Here is a 14873-nt window from a genome sequence, read left to right on the forward strand (position 1 = left end):
CTTCCAGTCAATTTGGAAGCTTCTGCTAACACAAAAAGATAAATGGATAAAATAATTCTTTGGATCCAGTCATGTATGACTTCAATCAATAAAACCAAAGTTTGTCCCTTTCACAGCACTACTGCCTCTACTACAGTTTTTCCCTGTAGACTACGTTACCCTCACTTTTGCTGCTGGGAGGAAAGAGAGCATCTGTTTTTGCTCTGTTATACCTGACAAGAGTTGCAGGTCCAGCTCTCTTCATAATGTTCAGTGCTTCTGTGTTCCACTTAACATTTCTAAGGTCAAAATGATCAGAAATAGTAGGCAGAACAGACTCACTACAGCTGAAGGTGTCCTTATCTCTTTCCTTCCCTTCATCCTTACCTCTTTCCCTCCTTTCATGTTTCTATAGGAAAGCTGAGAGAGCTCAATGTGCTGACATTGAGAATACAGTGCAAGGCTAATATATTTATTCAGGCTCTTCCCTGTGGGAGGGGTGAGTATGAAAAAAGTTAAGGGTCTGACTGGAGGGAGAAATAAAAAAAAAAAAGAACATGTTTATATCTGTTAATAAATTAAATTGAAAATTTGTTGATGTTGGAAATATTCCCAGAGCCTTAATGATAGGTTTATTTTTATCATCAACAATGATAATTAATAATTAATGCTACATGTCTCTCAGATTCATCTTGGCAACTAAAATTACCAAGTATAAAATGTTAGGTTTTAAATTATATACTTAGCATGAATGTCTCCTCCTGCAAAATCTCCCAGCCTATATCAATGCTCTGGATGACAATGACAGAGCCAAATTACCACTGGAAAGTTTATCTGTATTCTTTCCACTCCTCTGCTGGGAATTCCCTTAACGGACTCTCTGTGATCTGTACAGATCAGATAGGTTTGCCTGCAGAGCCTACTACTGAAATCACTGCCATCCTCTGTACACACAGCAGCATCTCTAAACCAATTGCACTAGCAGGTTTAGATCATTGTGGGGTAGCAATTTTCCCTTCCAGATGCCAGAAGGCACAAGATTTTTTTTTTTTTTTTCTGTAGTTGGAAACTGGGTAATGTTATATTATAAATAGCTACTGAAAACAAATGCCTGTCTTAGGGTGAGAGAACCAGTCTGTCACAGTGTTGTGCGTATGAACCTAGAAAGAGGTCTGGAGAAGAAATAAGCTAGGGACTGCACAGAAAGACTGTTACATGCATACATAATCATCCATTTTTTATTCCCTTTTCTTCAACACTACTTAGAGTAATTCCTTCTACAAGTTTAAACTTTCATAGCATGCTAGCAGGTTTCTGTTCATCAGTTTCTAGGCAAGACAAGTGAATCCAAGTCACTAAAACCAGTCCTTCCAGCTGACACATAATGAAATTTTAATTATACAGAATTATACAGGGCTATGAACCGAGTTTATCAAAGCCCATATTTAACACTAATATTGTGTAACACTGAAAGACTACCAAGATCTAGTTGTGCTGGGTGCAATATACACATTACCTAAACAAAAATCCTACAGAGTGCTTCTTTGACAAAGAAACCTCAAAGTGCTACCTTGGTTCTGCTTTGCCTACCATACCTTTTCACTGAGTATTGAACTTCAATGAACTGACACTTCCGGGACTCAAACACACAATCAAGTCATCATGGCAAAACAAGTGTCAGCTGAGCTGTATCAATAACTTGTATGCATGCTCCTAGCCATGGCAACTGCAAGGCAGCGCAATTTGGCTTAGTTATAATTCATTTCAGGCTTTGCATTTGCTATTGGCAAAACGTGCACAGGGATTAATGCCACAACTCAAAGTTTTGAAAGCTTCCTATCTGTAATTTACAGACAATTTCCTACAATTAAACAGACATGATTTATTGTTTAGTGATTGTTGTTTGACTAGGACAGACATGTTCTTTAGGTATTTATGGAATGTGAATCATTCTCACTTAGGTTTAAAAATCTGACTAGAATATATTTTGACTTGTGTTAGATACTGTTGTTCAGTCTTCTGTCCAAAAGGAAGAATCATTTAAAATGAATAGAAACAGACACTTGATCAGGTTTAAACTCTTACAAATTGGTTTCTGGAGAGATTTTAGGGGATGAGTTTTATAGCTACAGGAAACAAACTCAGCCTAGTAGCAGTTCTTGTCCATCACTAATGTTGCCTTGATACTGAGGTCTAACTCTTATTCATAGCAAAACTACTTTTTCTTCCATTGTAGTATGACTGCAAAGCCTTGTGAGATCATTCAGTTCAATGAAATGTTATTACTATTCTGTATTTACTTTAAAAGATAAGCAGTGCTAAAATGAAGGTTTTATAGCAATAATTAAATTGCTAACACTCAAGCCTGAATTCTGATTGACTTGACATAAGAGGATATGCAGTAAAAGTCATAGACTTGAAAGCCCTTTTAAATATAAGAAGTGTAAAATCTCAATGCAAATAACAGCTGATTTAAAATTAATCCCATCTTTTTAAAACTCAGGTTTCAATAGCTGTAGGTTCTGACACATTGCTTTGTTGTCCTGTATAGCTCAGCTAAGCTTGTTAAGGAAATAATTCTCATTCTAAGCCTTCACCTAACTTTATGTGGTATTTAAAGAAAAATAATCCATTTATATTTCCTAGCTTATAGGAATTATTTAGCAAACATGGTTGAAGATGTGACTTTTTATGAAATAAAGAGCATAGAACACAAATTATATGCCATGCTACTAATTAGAGAGAGAGATGTAATCACTTACTAATGGAACAACGTTTTGTGCCAACCTTATTCATACTTCCTTCCAACTGCTGGACTCCTTGTGCCAGATATATTTCAGTTTTCTTCAGAAGAGAGAGATACTAATACGTTTTCCATCCTGTTTTTAAACCCAGAAGTCTAGTGCAAATTGAACTTGCTTGACATTTCAGAAATTCTATCAGTTTTAACAGCTTGAGGCCTTTTTATTACAAACATGTACATTTCCCTGCAGAGTTTTGGAAATCTCACAATTACATTCATTAAAAATGTCCATGATTATAGCCAAATGCATACTTCTTAAATTTACATTTACAGTTTTCTTTCAACAAGTATTCTGATCATAATTTTTTATTAAATTTCATAAAATACCTACTTATTCATCCACAATGTCAGCTTTATACAATTTTTGACAAAACCATCAAAAGAGAAAAATACTGGAACACAGTTACTGTCAAATTTTTCAGCACCACATTTATGTCTGTGACTCACTGGGACCCATACAAGCATGTATGTCCATGAAAACAAATACGAAAAGGTCATGTTTCAGCAACCATCCAAAACTAGAGGCACTGAATGCATTTTACACTAGCACCAAAAGGATCTCTGGATACATAATTTTTGATCCATAACCTTGAAAAGTTGTGCTAGGAGCACCTTGAAAAGTTGTGCATTCCTCTCATGACAAAGTTCCACTTTGGTCCAGAGTAATTAACATTTATTTTTTTATGATGACATTTATATGCTCAGACCACACTTAGTGAATGCCAACTTCAATGGGTTCTGCACACAGTGACAACTGTTTCTTTCTTAGAAAGTAAAGTCAGGAAAAGAGAGAATTTGTGTGACCATCCTTGACCTTCCACCAAATTGCTAACCTGCATGTGGAGAAGACAGATTTACATCCTGCTTGCCCCACTTCCCATGAAATTTCCCCTACCATCACACTGTTCAAGAGCTAAAAAGTGGAAATGGTGAAGAAACTCTATGCTTTTCCTGTTGAAACCTGTCTACTGGTAGCCAGGTAAACAAGATACATAGGAGAAGAAAGAAAGAAACTTGAGATCCAGTCTCATCCCTCATTATTATTTTTCCTCCAAAGGCAGTCACATATAAAATGAATAAACAGGCCTGGGCATAGGCACTGGAACCCACACCTTAATCTTAGCACCTGAGAACAATTATCATTTTATGGGAAGTTCATTTCATCCCTCACTTAAAATCAATCACAAATTAAACAATCTAATAAGCTATATAGTAGGTTAACTCAGAATTACCCAGGACAGAGATTTTTGTTCTTCTGGAATGGTTGTTTTTGGCTGCTGTTCAAAACAGCATCCTGGACTAGTTTGAGTAAATCTAGTAATACATGACACACTTTTCTTTTCTTTTCTTTTTTTTTTTTTCTTTCTTTCCAGAAATAATAGTACTTTTAAGAAGTTTGTTTTTTCTAGTATGTTTCATTTTACTGTAAAGAATAAGTAATGATATACAAATTCTATTAGGACATGAGTTTTACACTTATCTAAGAACTGTATTTTTTAATGTATTATTTTACCAAATATCTATACCAAAAATTTCTTGCTCTGTTCCTGTGTCTGTTTTGTTTTATGTGATGAGTGGATTCTATTCCTGCATTCTTAGACATGATAATCCACATAGGAAAATCCATACAGGAAATTCAACTTTCATATTAGAATGAAAATAACCTAGTAGCTGAATATTGGTTTTTGGTGTTGATGTTAGTGTTATTATTGTTCAACAGCTTAGTCATGTGAAGTCTATTCCTATGGTATCCCCATTTAGAAATCTTTTTACTGTTGTCACATAGAAGTATTTATAGTTTCCTCTTTTATAAAACTAAGACTATGTAAATGAAAAAAAAAAAAAAAAAAAAAGAATATTTAATTGTTTGTGGGTTGATCTACTTCCCATTGACTGTTTTTCTATTTCCACTTGAATTCAACAAATAAGCAGAAGAGAAGTAGAGAAAAGGTGCGAAGCCCAGAATAGCTGCTTGAGTCATCAACAGATTGTCTGAAATGATTCAAACAGGTGTTTGTGAGAGTATGAGCTCAGGACTGTGGGGGTGAATTCCAGAAGAGATCAAACTACTTAAAAAAGGTCCTTAAGATCAAAGAGACAAAAAACAAACAAATAAACAAACAAACATAAACAACACCCCCCTCTCCACCTACCCCTCCCTCTCCTCCTATTCTGAGTACAGCAGGACAATAAAGGTCACCTCAGTAAAGGTTGAGCTCCTTTTCTTTGGACTGAGGCAGGACAAGAGAGGCTCACATGCCAGCACTACTACATCCAGGGAGGAGGGAGTATACTACATTGGTGCAACACTCATCAGCACATGCCTAAGTGGGTGGGTGGGTGTCCCACCAGCTGAGAAGCACCAGCTGATACTGCTGTGAGTCAGACACAGTCCGAGTCTTTCACAGGTAAAACTTGATGAATTTTGGATTCCCAAAACTGCACTACTTTTGCTTTTTATTAAATTAATTAAAATTAAATTCATTATAATGAGCTCCAACAAAGTCTCCAATGGAATTCTTGTATCCAGGCTAGGATGTCACAGTCACAGATGGGTGAACAACCAAATGGGTAAAAAACTGTTTGGATGGTTGTCTTAGAGTGTACCAGTGGTAATTCAGCTGGAGACAGATAGCAAGTGGAATACTACAGGGGTCTATCCAGGGTCCTGTGTTTAATGTTAGTGACCTGGAGTAGGCAGTGGAATTCTTGCTCTTTCCAGATAACACCAAACTGGGAGGGGAGCAGTCTATATGCTTGAGTGCACTTCTACCATCCAGAGAAACCTAGACATATTGGAGGGATGGGCAGTAAACTGAGTATGGACAGTTAGCTGAGTGTAAGTCAACAGCATGCTCTGACAAGCACAGTTGGTCAACAGCATCTGGGGTTGCATCAACAGGAGCACAGCCAGTAGACTGAGGGATGGATTTTCCTTCTTTGCTCAGTACTCATTAGACCATATCTAGAATACTGTGTCCAATACAACTGATACATCCAATCTAAGGAAAGCTTGATAATCTGAAGTGAGTTTAGAGAAGCCACTAAGATATTTGGGGAGTAGAGCACTCGCCTTTGAGGAGAGACTGAGGAAGGTGGGCCTCTTCAACCTGGAGAAAACATGGCTTCAGGGGCACCTAACAGCAGCTTGTCCGGGGCTGTAGGGGGCTCACAGAGATGTAGCCAGTGTTTTCACAGGGATTTGTGGTAGGATGGCAAAGGACAATAAGGGTAAATTGAAACAAGAAAGGTACAGACCAGATATATGCAAAAAATTTTTAGCATGAGGACAGATAAGCAGTGGAGCAAGTTTCCCAAGGGGGTTGTGCAGTCTCCACAATTGGAGATTTTCAAGACTTGACTATATAAAGCCCTGAGCAACCTGTTCTGACCATAAAGCTGACCCTGATTTGAGAATGAGGTTAAACTAGATGATCTTCCAACCTGAACAATTCTGTGATTCTAAAATAGCTCACAGAGCTCTTAAAAAGGTTCAGGGAATTTGAGCAGAGACCACATGCTTCTAATATCTACTCAATCTCTTTTCCTAGCCCACATACAATCAAAATGTCTGGTTTGTTTAGAAATAGCAAACTGAATGATAAAGTTGATTTATTTTGAGAAACAGACTGGCAGGCATTTCTGAGAAGAATGTTACTTTCTCCTCTGAGGCAGGTAACAGTTGTATGAATGACAATGTTTACTGATCTTGGGTAAGAGAGATCTGCTCCCAGAGGTTCTCTTGAGAATTTAAAAGTAGGTAGTTAATTCAGCTGATGTTAACGGGTTCTGTCAGAATTTGGCATGGTGAAACCGTGTTGCTTAAACAGACCTACTCCTGTAATAGTTACTCGTTTAAGAGGGCTCTCTTCAGTTAATTGTTTCTGAGTTCCCAAATACACAGCTGTGTGTGGTGCAATGCACTCCAACTGATGACCTATTTACTGGTGGGTTTCTGTGAGGGCTGACCTATGCCAGTGACTTTGTGGCTCAGTTGTTCAAAAAACTGTTGCGCACAAAGAAAGAGATGACAATCAGCAGCGAAGGTACTAATTTGGCAGCTGGGTACTGGCAAAAATTGAAGGACATATTTGCCCAGACCCTACTGTTTAAATGGTTGGTATCGTCCAGAAGTTCTCAGGGCAAGAGCTGAAATAGAGAGTGCTGCTGCTTGAGACATTAAACTCCCTACTTCCTCATTGATTTTCCAACATAACCTTAATGCTGTGTTAGCATCATTTTTCTGTTCATTCCATCTGCTCTTAGGTCTCCCCCGCTGTTTCCTAGGAGATATATTGCCATGATGCTTGCATCTGTAAGGCAGTGGCAGATATGGGGCAAGAGCCACATGGTTAGAGACAGCATTAATGCCACCTGAACATTTGCTGGGTTCTCAGGGGATCCCTCCACCCACCTGAGGGTTCTCAAAACCTGAGGGAGCCTTAGTTACAGTCATCTGCTTCACAGTGCTGTGGGAATGTAATGCTGTGGCTTCTCAGCTCCTTTCCAGTTCTATTTGCTTCTTTCAGACTACAACCTCTACTAAAAAACAAACAAACAAACAAAAAACCTGAAATAGAGTTATGAATACGAATATTAGAGTTATGAATAGAGTTCAGTTGGCCTATTTGTTTGGTGACCATTCTAATTCTGTCATCTATAAAATTTTATGACTTTTTTTTTTCCCCCAAACACATCAGAAATAAAATTCCTGCCTTTTTCATATCTTTGCAGGTATGGTTTAAGAGATGAAATCCAAAATGTAATAGCAAGCATGATAAACTGGATATTGCAATTAAACAGTGCTGACACAGAATATCAGGGTTGCTAAGTCTTGCCTTGTGCTCTGGTCCATGGTCTTCCCTTGGTAAGTACAGATAAATCTGATTATGACTAACAAAATGTGTAGGCCACATTTCTAAAACTATGCCTGCTTTTCACAAGTGACCTAAACTCCAGCAAGAAATTCTTAAGTACAGTTAGAAAAAGATAATATGGAAAATAATTATTTTTTGCCCATCTGTATAAGTCATTCTATGTTTTGTTGGTATTTTTTTTTTTTTTAATTTTATTCAGCTTTGCTTTCTTAGCAGGGAAAATAGGTAAATAGGAATTGTTTACATCAAACAGCTAATGTGTTTTTATTTAGGCAGAACTGTGAACAAAACAACGTATTTTCTAAATGTATGCAAACAAAAAGAGAATTTATGAAAAAATCAACATAATATTAATCAATAACTTGTTGGGAGTAGAGAATCTATTCATTAAATGGTAACAGACACATAATAAAGCTTTATTGTTTGAATGCCAAATGTCCACACATAGAAGAAATAAAACTGATTTTCCCAATGGGAAGAAGAACATTAAGGAACAGATTATATAGCAAGAGATACATTACAGCGAAACCTACGAATCACTCATAGATATTTCCCCAAAGAAAGCTGTCAGTCTCTTCAAAGTAAAAACTTATTGCTTTTGTAATCATTTTTATCAGAACATCTCACAGTATATGTGAAATAACATATACTTGAGCATTTAGGTTATACATGAAAAATGTTACCTTTCCCTAATTCAAGAGGCTTAATTTTAACATTACAACTAAATTCAGCTGTAAAAAGGCTATCCCTAGTGTGTCAGTTGCATTACAGGTATCCTCACATTTAAATAAGATTATGGGTCTAACATGTAACACTAAGATTTACCCTGGAAAAGAAAACAAAAAACAGAAAGAAATACTGAAGTAAATTAGTATGCTTATCATGCCTAGTATAACGCTGATTATATTGAAACATGATATGTAATTAATTTTGTAATATTCCTCCAAATACGGTCTTCAGTGACCTGTGCTTCAAGACAGTCTTACAAAACAGAGATCTCTTACAAAGTTTGACATGTTAAGAAGGCTTTGAATAAAGTTCTGGAAAATCTTGGACAAACATACTGAAAACAGCAGCAGATTTCTGAGCAGGGCCTTCAATAAAATGCATGGCACATTGGGCTAAGAAGGAATAAAGCAGCAAGGCGTTTCTGCTAACAAAAGGCTTTTTTTTTTTTTTTTGCTATTCCAATCCAAATCTTCCTAAAGGAACCAAACCACTTCACACACCCCCCAGACGCAGACCTAGACCTAGACCACTGGACTAATGTTGGTGTCCTTGAGTTACAATTTACATACTTAAACTGGAGAAACATTCATTTTTAAACAAGAAATACCAGAAATGGAAAAGGTGTGGTAGCTTTAAAGAATTTAAACTACTTCTACATGATCTTTCTTTACTAAAAACGGCAGAATTTAGCTGAACCAAAGACAGTGTAATATTCAAACTCAGTCTTCACTAAAAAACTTTTTGTCTCAGTTTATGTAAAAACTTCAATAATATATTCAACCTTGGTGCAGTGTTTAATGAAGATACAGAAAACTAGAGAAAACTAGTTTGCAGAACTCTGCAAAGAGTTCTGTTTGTTATAAATACATGTTCAGTATGCTTAATGTACACACTATTCAACTTTAAAATGAAATTAATCTTTGAGTAGACTTAAAAACACACATTCTCAAAGGGAATATACACACATAATAGAACTCGGGACAGTTTAAATTCAGAAGCAAAGCCATATCACAATATGCTAAAACAGAACATTCTTCAACTTTATGAACATCAGCAGCCTACTATGGACACTAAGTGGGTGCCTCAATAATATAAAAATTGTATGGATATAAGAATGAGAATGGAATGGAATAAACATTCATTTATGGTATATCACATTTCTCAATTTTTCCCTAACACTTTGAAAAAGCTGAGTTCATCTTACCATAAAATACCACCTCAGTCTTTTGTACAGAAAAAAAAAAAAAAAGTTGACTTGAATAGTATGTTATTCTTCATAAAATTCTTTCCAAAGTTTGACCCAAAACTTTCAAACTCTAAAACCCTATTTCTTTTAATCTAATCTTTTCTTTTAATGTAAGTAACAATATCCCAGAAAAAAAAAAAAAATCTAAAAATGTTTTTCATCTTAAACCATAGCTAAGGCACAGATCTTCTTTCTAAGGTTCTCATTTCCATATTGAATTTTCCAGCTCAGCAAAATGAAAACATATTTTTTTCCTACAGATGTCAGCACTGTAACCTATGTCTAAGGACTAAAAATCAAACAGTGGCTTCTTCTGGTCATACATGAACTTGGAAAATACAGAATTCAGAGCTTGTTTTGAAACGCATCTGATACCAAAATGGATCTGCATTTACAAACATACCAAAGCCATGGCCAGGTCTGATTATTTTAATTCGATTAAGCACCTGCTAAACCTTGGCTTTTGCTGGACATTTTTTTGATAGTGCATTCATAGGCCAGTCTCTTACAGTTACAAAAAATTCACAGGTCAGTGGACATAGTGATAAAAAGAATTTTGGTCTAACAAGGAATATCTTCCTTGGTATAAAAAGTGTATTCTGCCTTTGATCCATTAGAGGTACTCCCTGGCTAGAAGCTCCCTGGTGGTATGTGTATCAAAAACAAGACATGGACTCAAAAAGAAGACAAGTGTAGTAAAAAGAGACATTTTACAGTCTTTTTTCAGGCCATATATTCAAAATGTAAACCTTGTGATGTGTTGTTTTTTCTGTCAATAATTTCCACTGGACATCTCCATTCTTAGGATCTGTAGTTCTTAAAAATAAGTCAATATAGTATCTCTGCACTTTTAGGAGTTCGGGAAGCAGAAGTGAGGGAGCTCAAGGAGATTAAGATTCATAAAATGGATCAAGATTAAGGGCATCTTTGAGTTCAGTGTTCCCATACTGAAACATTGGAGTAAGGCTTCCAAAATACCCAAGTAGTGTGTTCTGAAACACATATATGTCTGGTGTCTTCAAATCCTGATTCCACAATGGCACTACAACCAGCAACGTTTAGCTACAGAAACTTATTACTTCTTGAAATACATAGTAAAAGAGTATAAATGGCTATGCATATCATTACTGAAATTCTAGAGAAGCTAAATCCTTCTGCCTTCCTCTGTTACTGGTGTTCTGAAGTCACCTGCACATTTCAGACTTTTTTATCCCCTGAATAAAGTCTCTAAGACTCAGGTGTTTTCCTTCTGCAAAACCATATTTTATTCATTTACATTTCTACACAATTTCAGAACTTTAAGTAATATTAATATCTTAATTTCAATAATTTTGTTAAATTTTATATTGGAAATTATGGATATTTTGAATGTTTTTCAAAGTACAGCTATGTGGCTTCTATTGAATTTATGATACTTCAGGCAGCAAAGTTTCTAAGAACTCATTTGAAAAGAAAAAATATTTAATTATATATATGTTATAGAAACACTAGTCATAGCAGAATGATGAAGGTATTTCATTAGATATTGGTAAAATTAATACAAGCAGTGTATTATGTAGTTTAAAATGATGGGATAAAGAATTAGTTCACAGATACTTGCTCACTCCAAGCCATAAAATCTCCAAACCCTTCATATCACCTATAGACCTACTCATGAATTGCATTCTATTTTATATCCCAAGCTGTCATGTAGCTATAGTTAATTTTAAACAGGCACTTGTTGCCACTTCTGAATGTTGCCTAGCATCACTAGGCACTGGGAAGTTCCTCAAAACAATGACATGGTTGGTCTACATGAAAGAGGCAAATCATGAATATCTTCAAAAAGCCTGAGAACAGACTACTAATAAATCTGCAATCTATTGCTAAGTAAGGTATGCAAGGTTGTTACTTTCTTATAGCTACATCATCCAGAGATTTAACAGTTCTATAGCTTGTTATATCTTTGTGCACTTTTTCAAGAGTAGTACTCTAACTTCTAAGCAATTTCTACTTGCCTTTTGAGTACAAGCATGTTAATAAAAAGACAAAAACACTGTAGCACAATCCTATTACAACTATTATAATGAACCCGAATTTGTGCTTTTGATGTTGAGTCTTTGAACTTTTTTGCTTTGAAATTTAGTTAGAAAACATACAAGTCTACCACAGAGAGCACAGCTTATCCAGAGGGAACAATACCAAAAGGGATTTTTGGAGGGGAAGACATGACTATGAAACATGGAAAATACTTTTCTGTTAACAGTCTACCAAAAATGCCAAGTCCTAAGGTGTAAATAAATGCAATTATTTTAAGCTAAACACAAATAAAATAAAGGCATCAATATTTAAGTGCAAATGTTATGCTATCTATCATACCTTGTTATGTGTCTGAGTTTGTCCAACCAGGATAAGGATATTCGATGAGATAATAGAAAGGCAGAAATTGATTAGAATTATTGACCTCTCAGATCTGATGTACCTGTTCAAATAATTAAAAAAAAAAAAAAAAAGGAGTGTAAAACTTTTCTAAATGGAAAACAACTAGTAAATCATACAAAACTTTATGTAATTCTTAGAAATGTTAGAGAGATGTACTCTAAAATCTTTCATGTGCTCAGAGTATCAGTGAGATATCATGTTTCAAACATAACAACTATGGTATTTGGATAGATATTCTGCAATTCCCTCTTAGTTTCTTGCTATATTAAAAAAAAGAAAAAAAAAAAGAAAAAAAAAAAAAGATTCTATCAATGCTTCTTTTCAAAACTGCTGGCAACACTTTTCTGACACCATACGGATGATAATGGGATTGGATGCATTCATGTAATTTATGCTCCCTGCTCATCCCTGGGAATATCCACAGCTGGCATAGACGAGTCACCAAACTAACTTCAGAGAAATGTGGTGATTTACATGAAGAGAAGATCTGGTCCACAATGCATACCTAAAATGCAGATTGGTTGATGATACTATAGCAGTGCACATTGAAATGCATTATTGTTATAACAACAACATTAGTCTTGAAGTTCTAACACATTTACAAATAATTTGTGTGGAGAAGTAATAATACTGTAAGATCTTCATCTTCATAAAACCTAATGCCAAAAATAGCTTGTGCTTGTACGGGAAGATTTAAATTATAGCAGTGAGCATCACACACTCTCTTGCCAACTTATTACACTCATTTTACAAGTATGCTTAGGATGAAAAAGTACAAATACTCTTATTACCTACTTCCTTACAAGATGCAAATGTTCTCATTTTTCTGTATACAGCTTTTATATACTAGAGCACAGAAAGAGAATAATGATGGTTTCAATTGAAGTACCTTACTGACCCAATTTTCAGAGCCACTAACAGAGTAAATTTGACTACTAAAGTTAATGAAAGTTAAGGGTGCTCAGTTCTCTGAAGACTATGCCATATATTAACATATTTTATGACTATATTATGACTATATATATATCATACTATATAATTATCAACTGAGCTTAGTTAATATTGCTTTCTCCTCCTGAGCTGTACACCCGTAACTGACACTCTGAGGTCATAGCAAGGGGTGATGTACCCATAAGAGATGCTCAACTTTGGACCTGTAATAAATCATAGTCCTTTTTACTCAGCTATCATTTAATTTACCATTACATTTTTTACATAAGAAGACAGAACAACCCTCATACCACAATTCACATATTTTTCTAGAAATATAGCAGTGCTGTTAAGGCTAAGTCTGTGTTTGCAAACAAATACAGGAAGTCTAATGCCTTTGTATAGATGGACAGTATGCTGCAACTTTCTAATTTGTTAACTATTGATTCACGTGGGCCAGATCCCAACACTGAGTATCTATGGCCTATAAAGGATCTTAGTGGTTGAGTAAATACAGTGCAAGGAGGAACTCAGAACACTGACTTAAGCTAGAACGATTTTAATTTTTCTGCCAATGCAGTAGTGTTGGCCCTTATTACTATGGAGGGGAAGTTGAAGTGAAGGGAAGGGAAGGCAAGAGAAGATACAGATATAGGTATGGAGTCAAAATATTACGTTTCTCCCCACCTCCAATTTTGTAAAAATAAGCAGTGAATCAAATATACTTATAAATTCCATGGTCTATCTTCTCCTTACAGTTGGCTACTATGTGCTCTCAAGAAACTTGTTCAATGCAAATTTTAATGATACAAATGACAGACCACTCAGTAATCATAATACTTTCAAAATATCTCCCTGATAGAACATGGAGATTTTTCTGAGTTATATTCTCTTCAGCTGGATGGATGCAGAACCCTTGTTAGGTCCTCCATAATATACCACATACATTTTTTCTCAACTCGGAAGTTAACATAGTGGAGTAGGCAAGTTCCACTGAGCATGACAGTATTTCCTTCCAAGTGCTAAATATATCAGGGAGTGCAAAAATAACACTATAATACCTCAGATGGGAATATCCTGAAATACTCTCATTCTTAGCTTTGACAGATAATAACTGATAATTCTTATACTTTTTAAAAAAAATATTATTATAACTTTTGTAACTAGATATTCTATATTTACTATATATGTTTCTAGTTCTGTGAATCTCTGTGCCTGAATTAGAGAAAGAGAAAAGGGTGTAAAATTACCAAACTGCTTCTAAAAGCAAAATCCTATTAGCTGATTTTACATTACTTTGAAATTTACTATTTTCTCCCTGTTTTTCTTCTTCTTTAGTTGAGAACCTACTTTTCTTGTATTATGAATCAAAGTTAAGTGAAAACTCATGTTCTCTCTCTCTCTTTCTCTTTTTTTTTTTTTTTGGATATATTTATTACTTTATATCACACTTCCTCTCGCTTTTCTATATCTTCCACACTAACACATGAAGTTATTTCTCATCTCAAAATTAATCACATCACAAATTCATTTTCTCCATGATTATCTATTGTACTTTTAAGTCAATCTAATTTTGTCATGTATTAAACTCGTGACGGACAGAAAGTACATTACTGGACTGTACCACCACACTATTTGAGACTGCTTCACTTTCTCACAGGAAACATGTCTTGTAGAAAAAACATGTAAAATGCTTACTGGCACTATAAATACCTCACTGAAAAAGCAATATCATTCACACTGAAGAGGGTAAAGTAAAGTGGGCTATACTATTGCCAGTAGGCCAAGAGAGGAAAACTAATCGATCACATCAAGAGATACAGAAATCAAAACATGCACTACATTTTATAATTGGTATAATTATCATTTTTAAAATAAGAAATGTTTC

General features: G+C 35.3%; 1 protein-coding gene across 1 annotated transcript in view; it reads right to left on the reverse strand.

The window, feature by feature from the left end:
• Positions 1-14873, reverse strand: part of ADGRB3 (adhesion G protein-coupled receptor B3) — a gene marked incomplete at both ends in the record, with an annotated part of 465234 nt that overhangs the window by 82410 nt on the left and 367951 nt on the right. Inside the window, 1 exon segment of the mRNA XM_084283871.1 lies at positions 11993-12095. Coding sequence (XP_084139997.1) covers positions 11993-12095 — 103 coding nt within the window.

This window comes from Netta rufina (genome assembly GCF_964035555.1).
Source record: "Netta rufina genome assembly, chromosome: 3".
Lineage (NCBI taxonomy): Eukaryota > Metazoa > Chordata > Aves > Anseriformes > Anatidae > Netta > Netta rufina.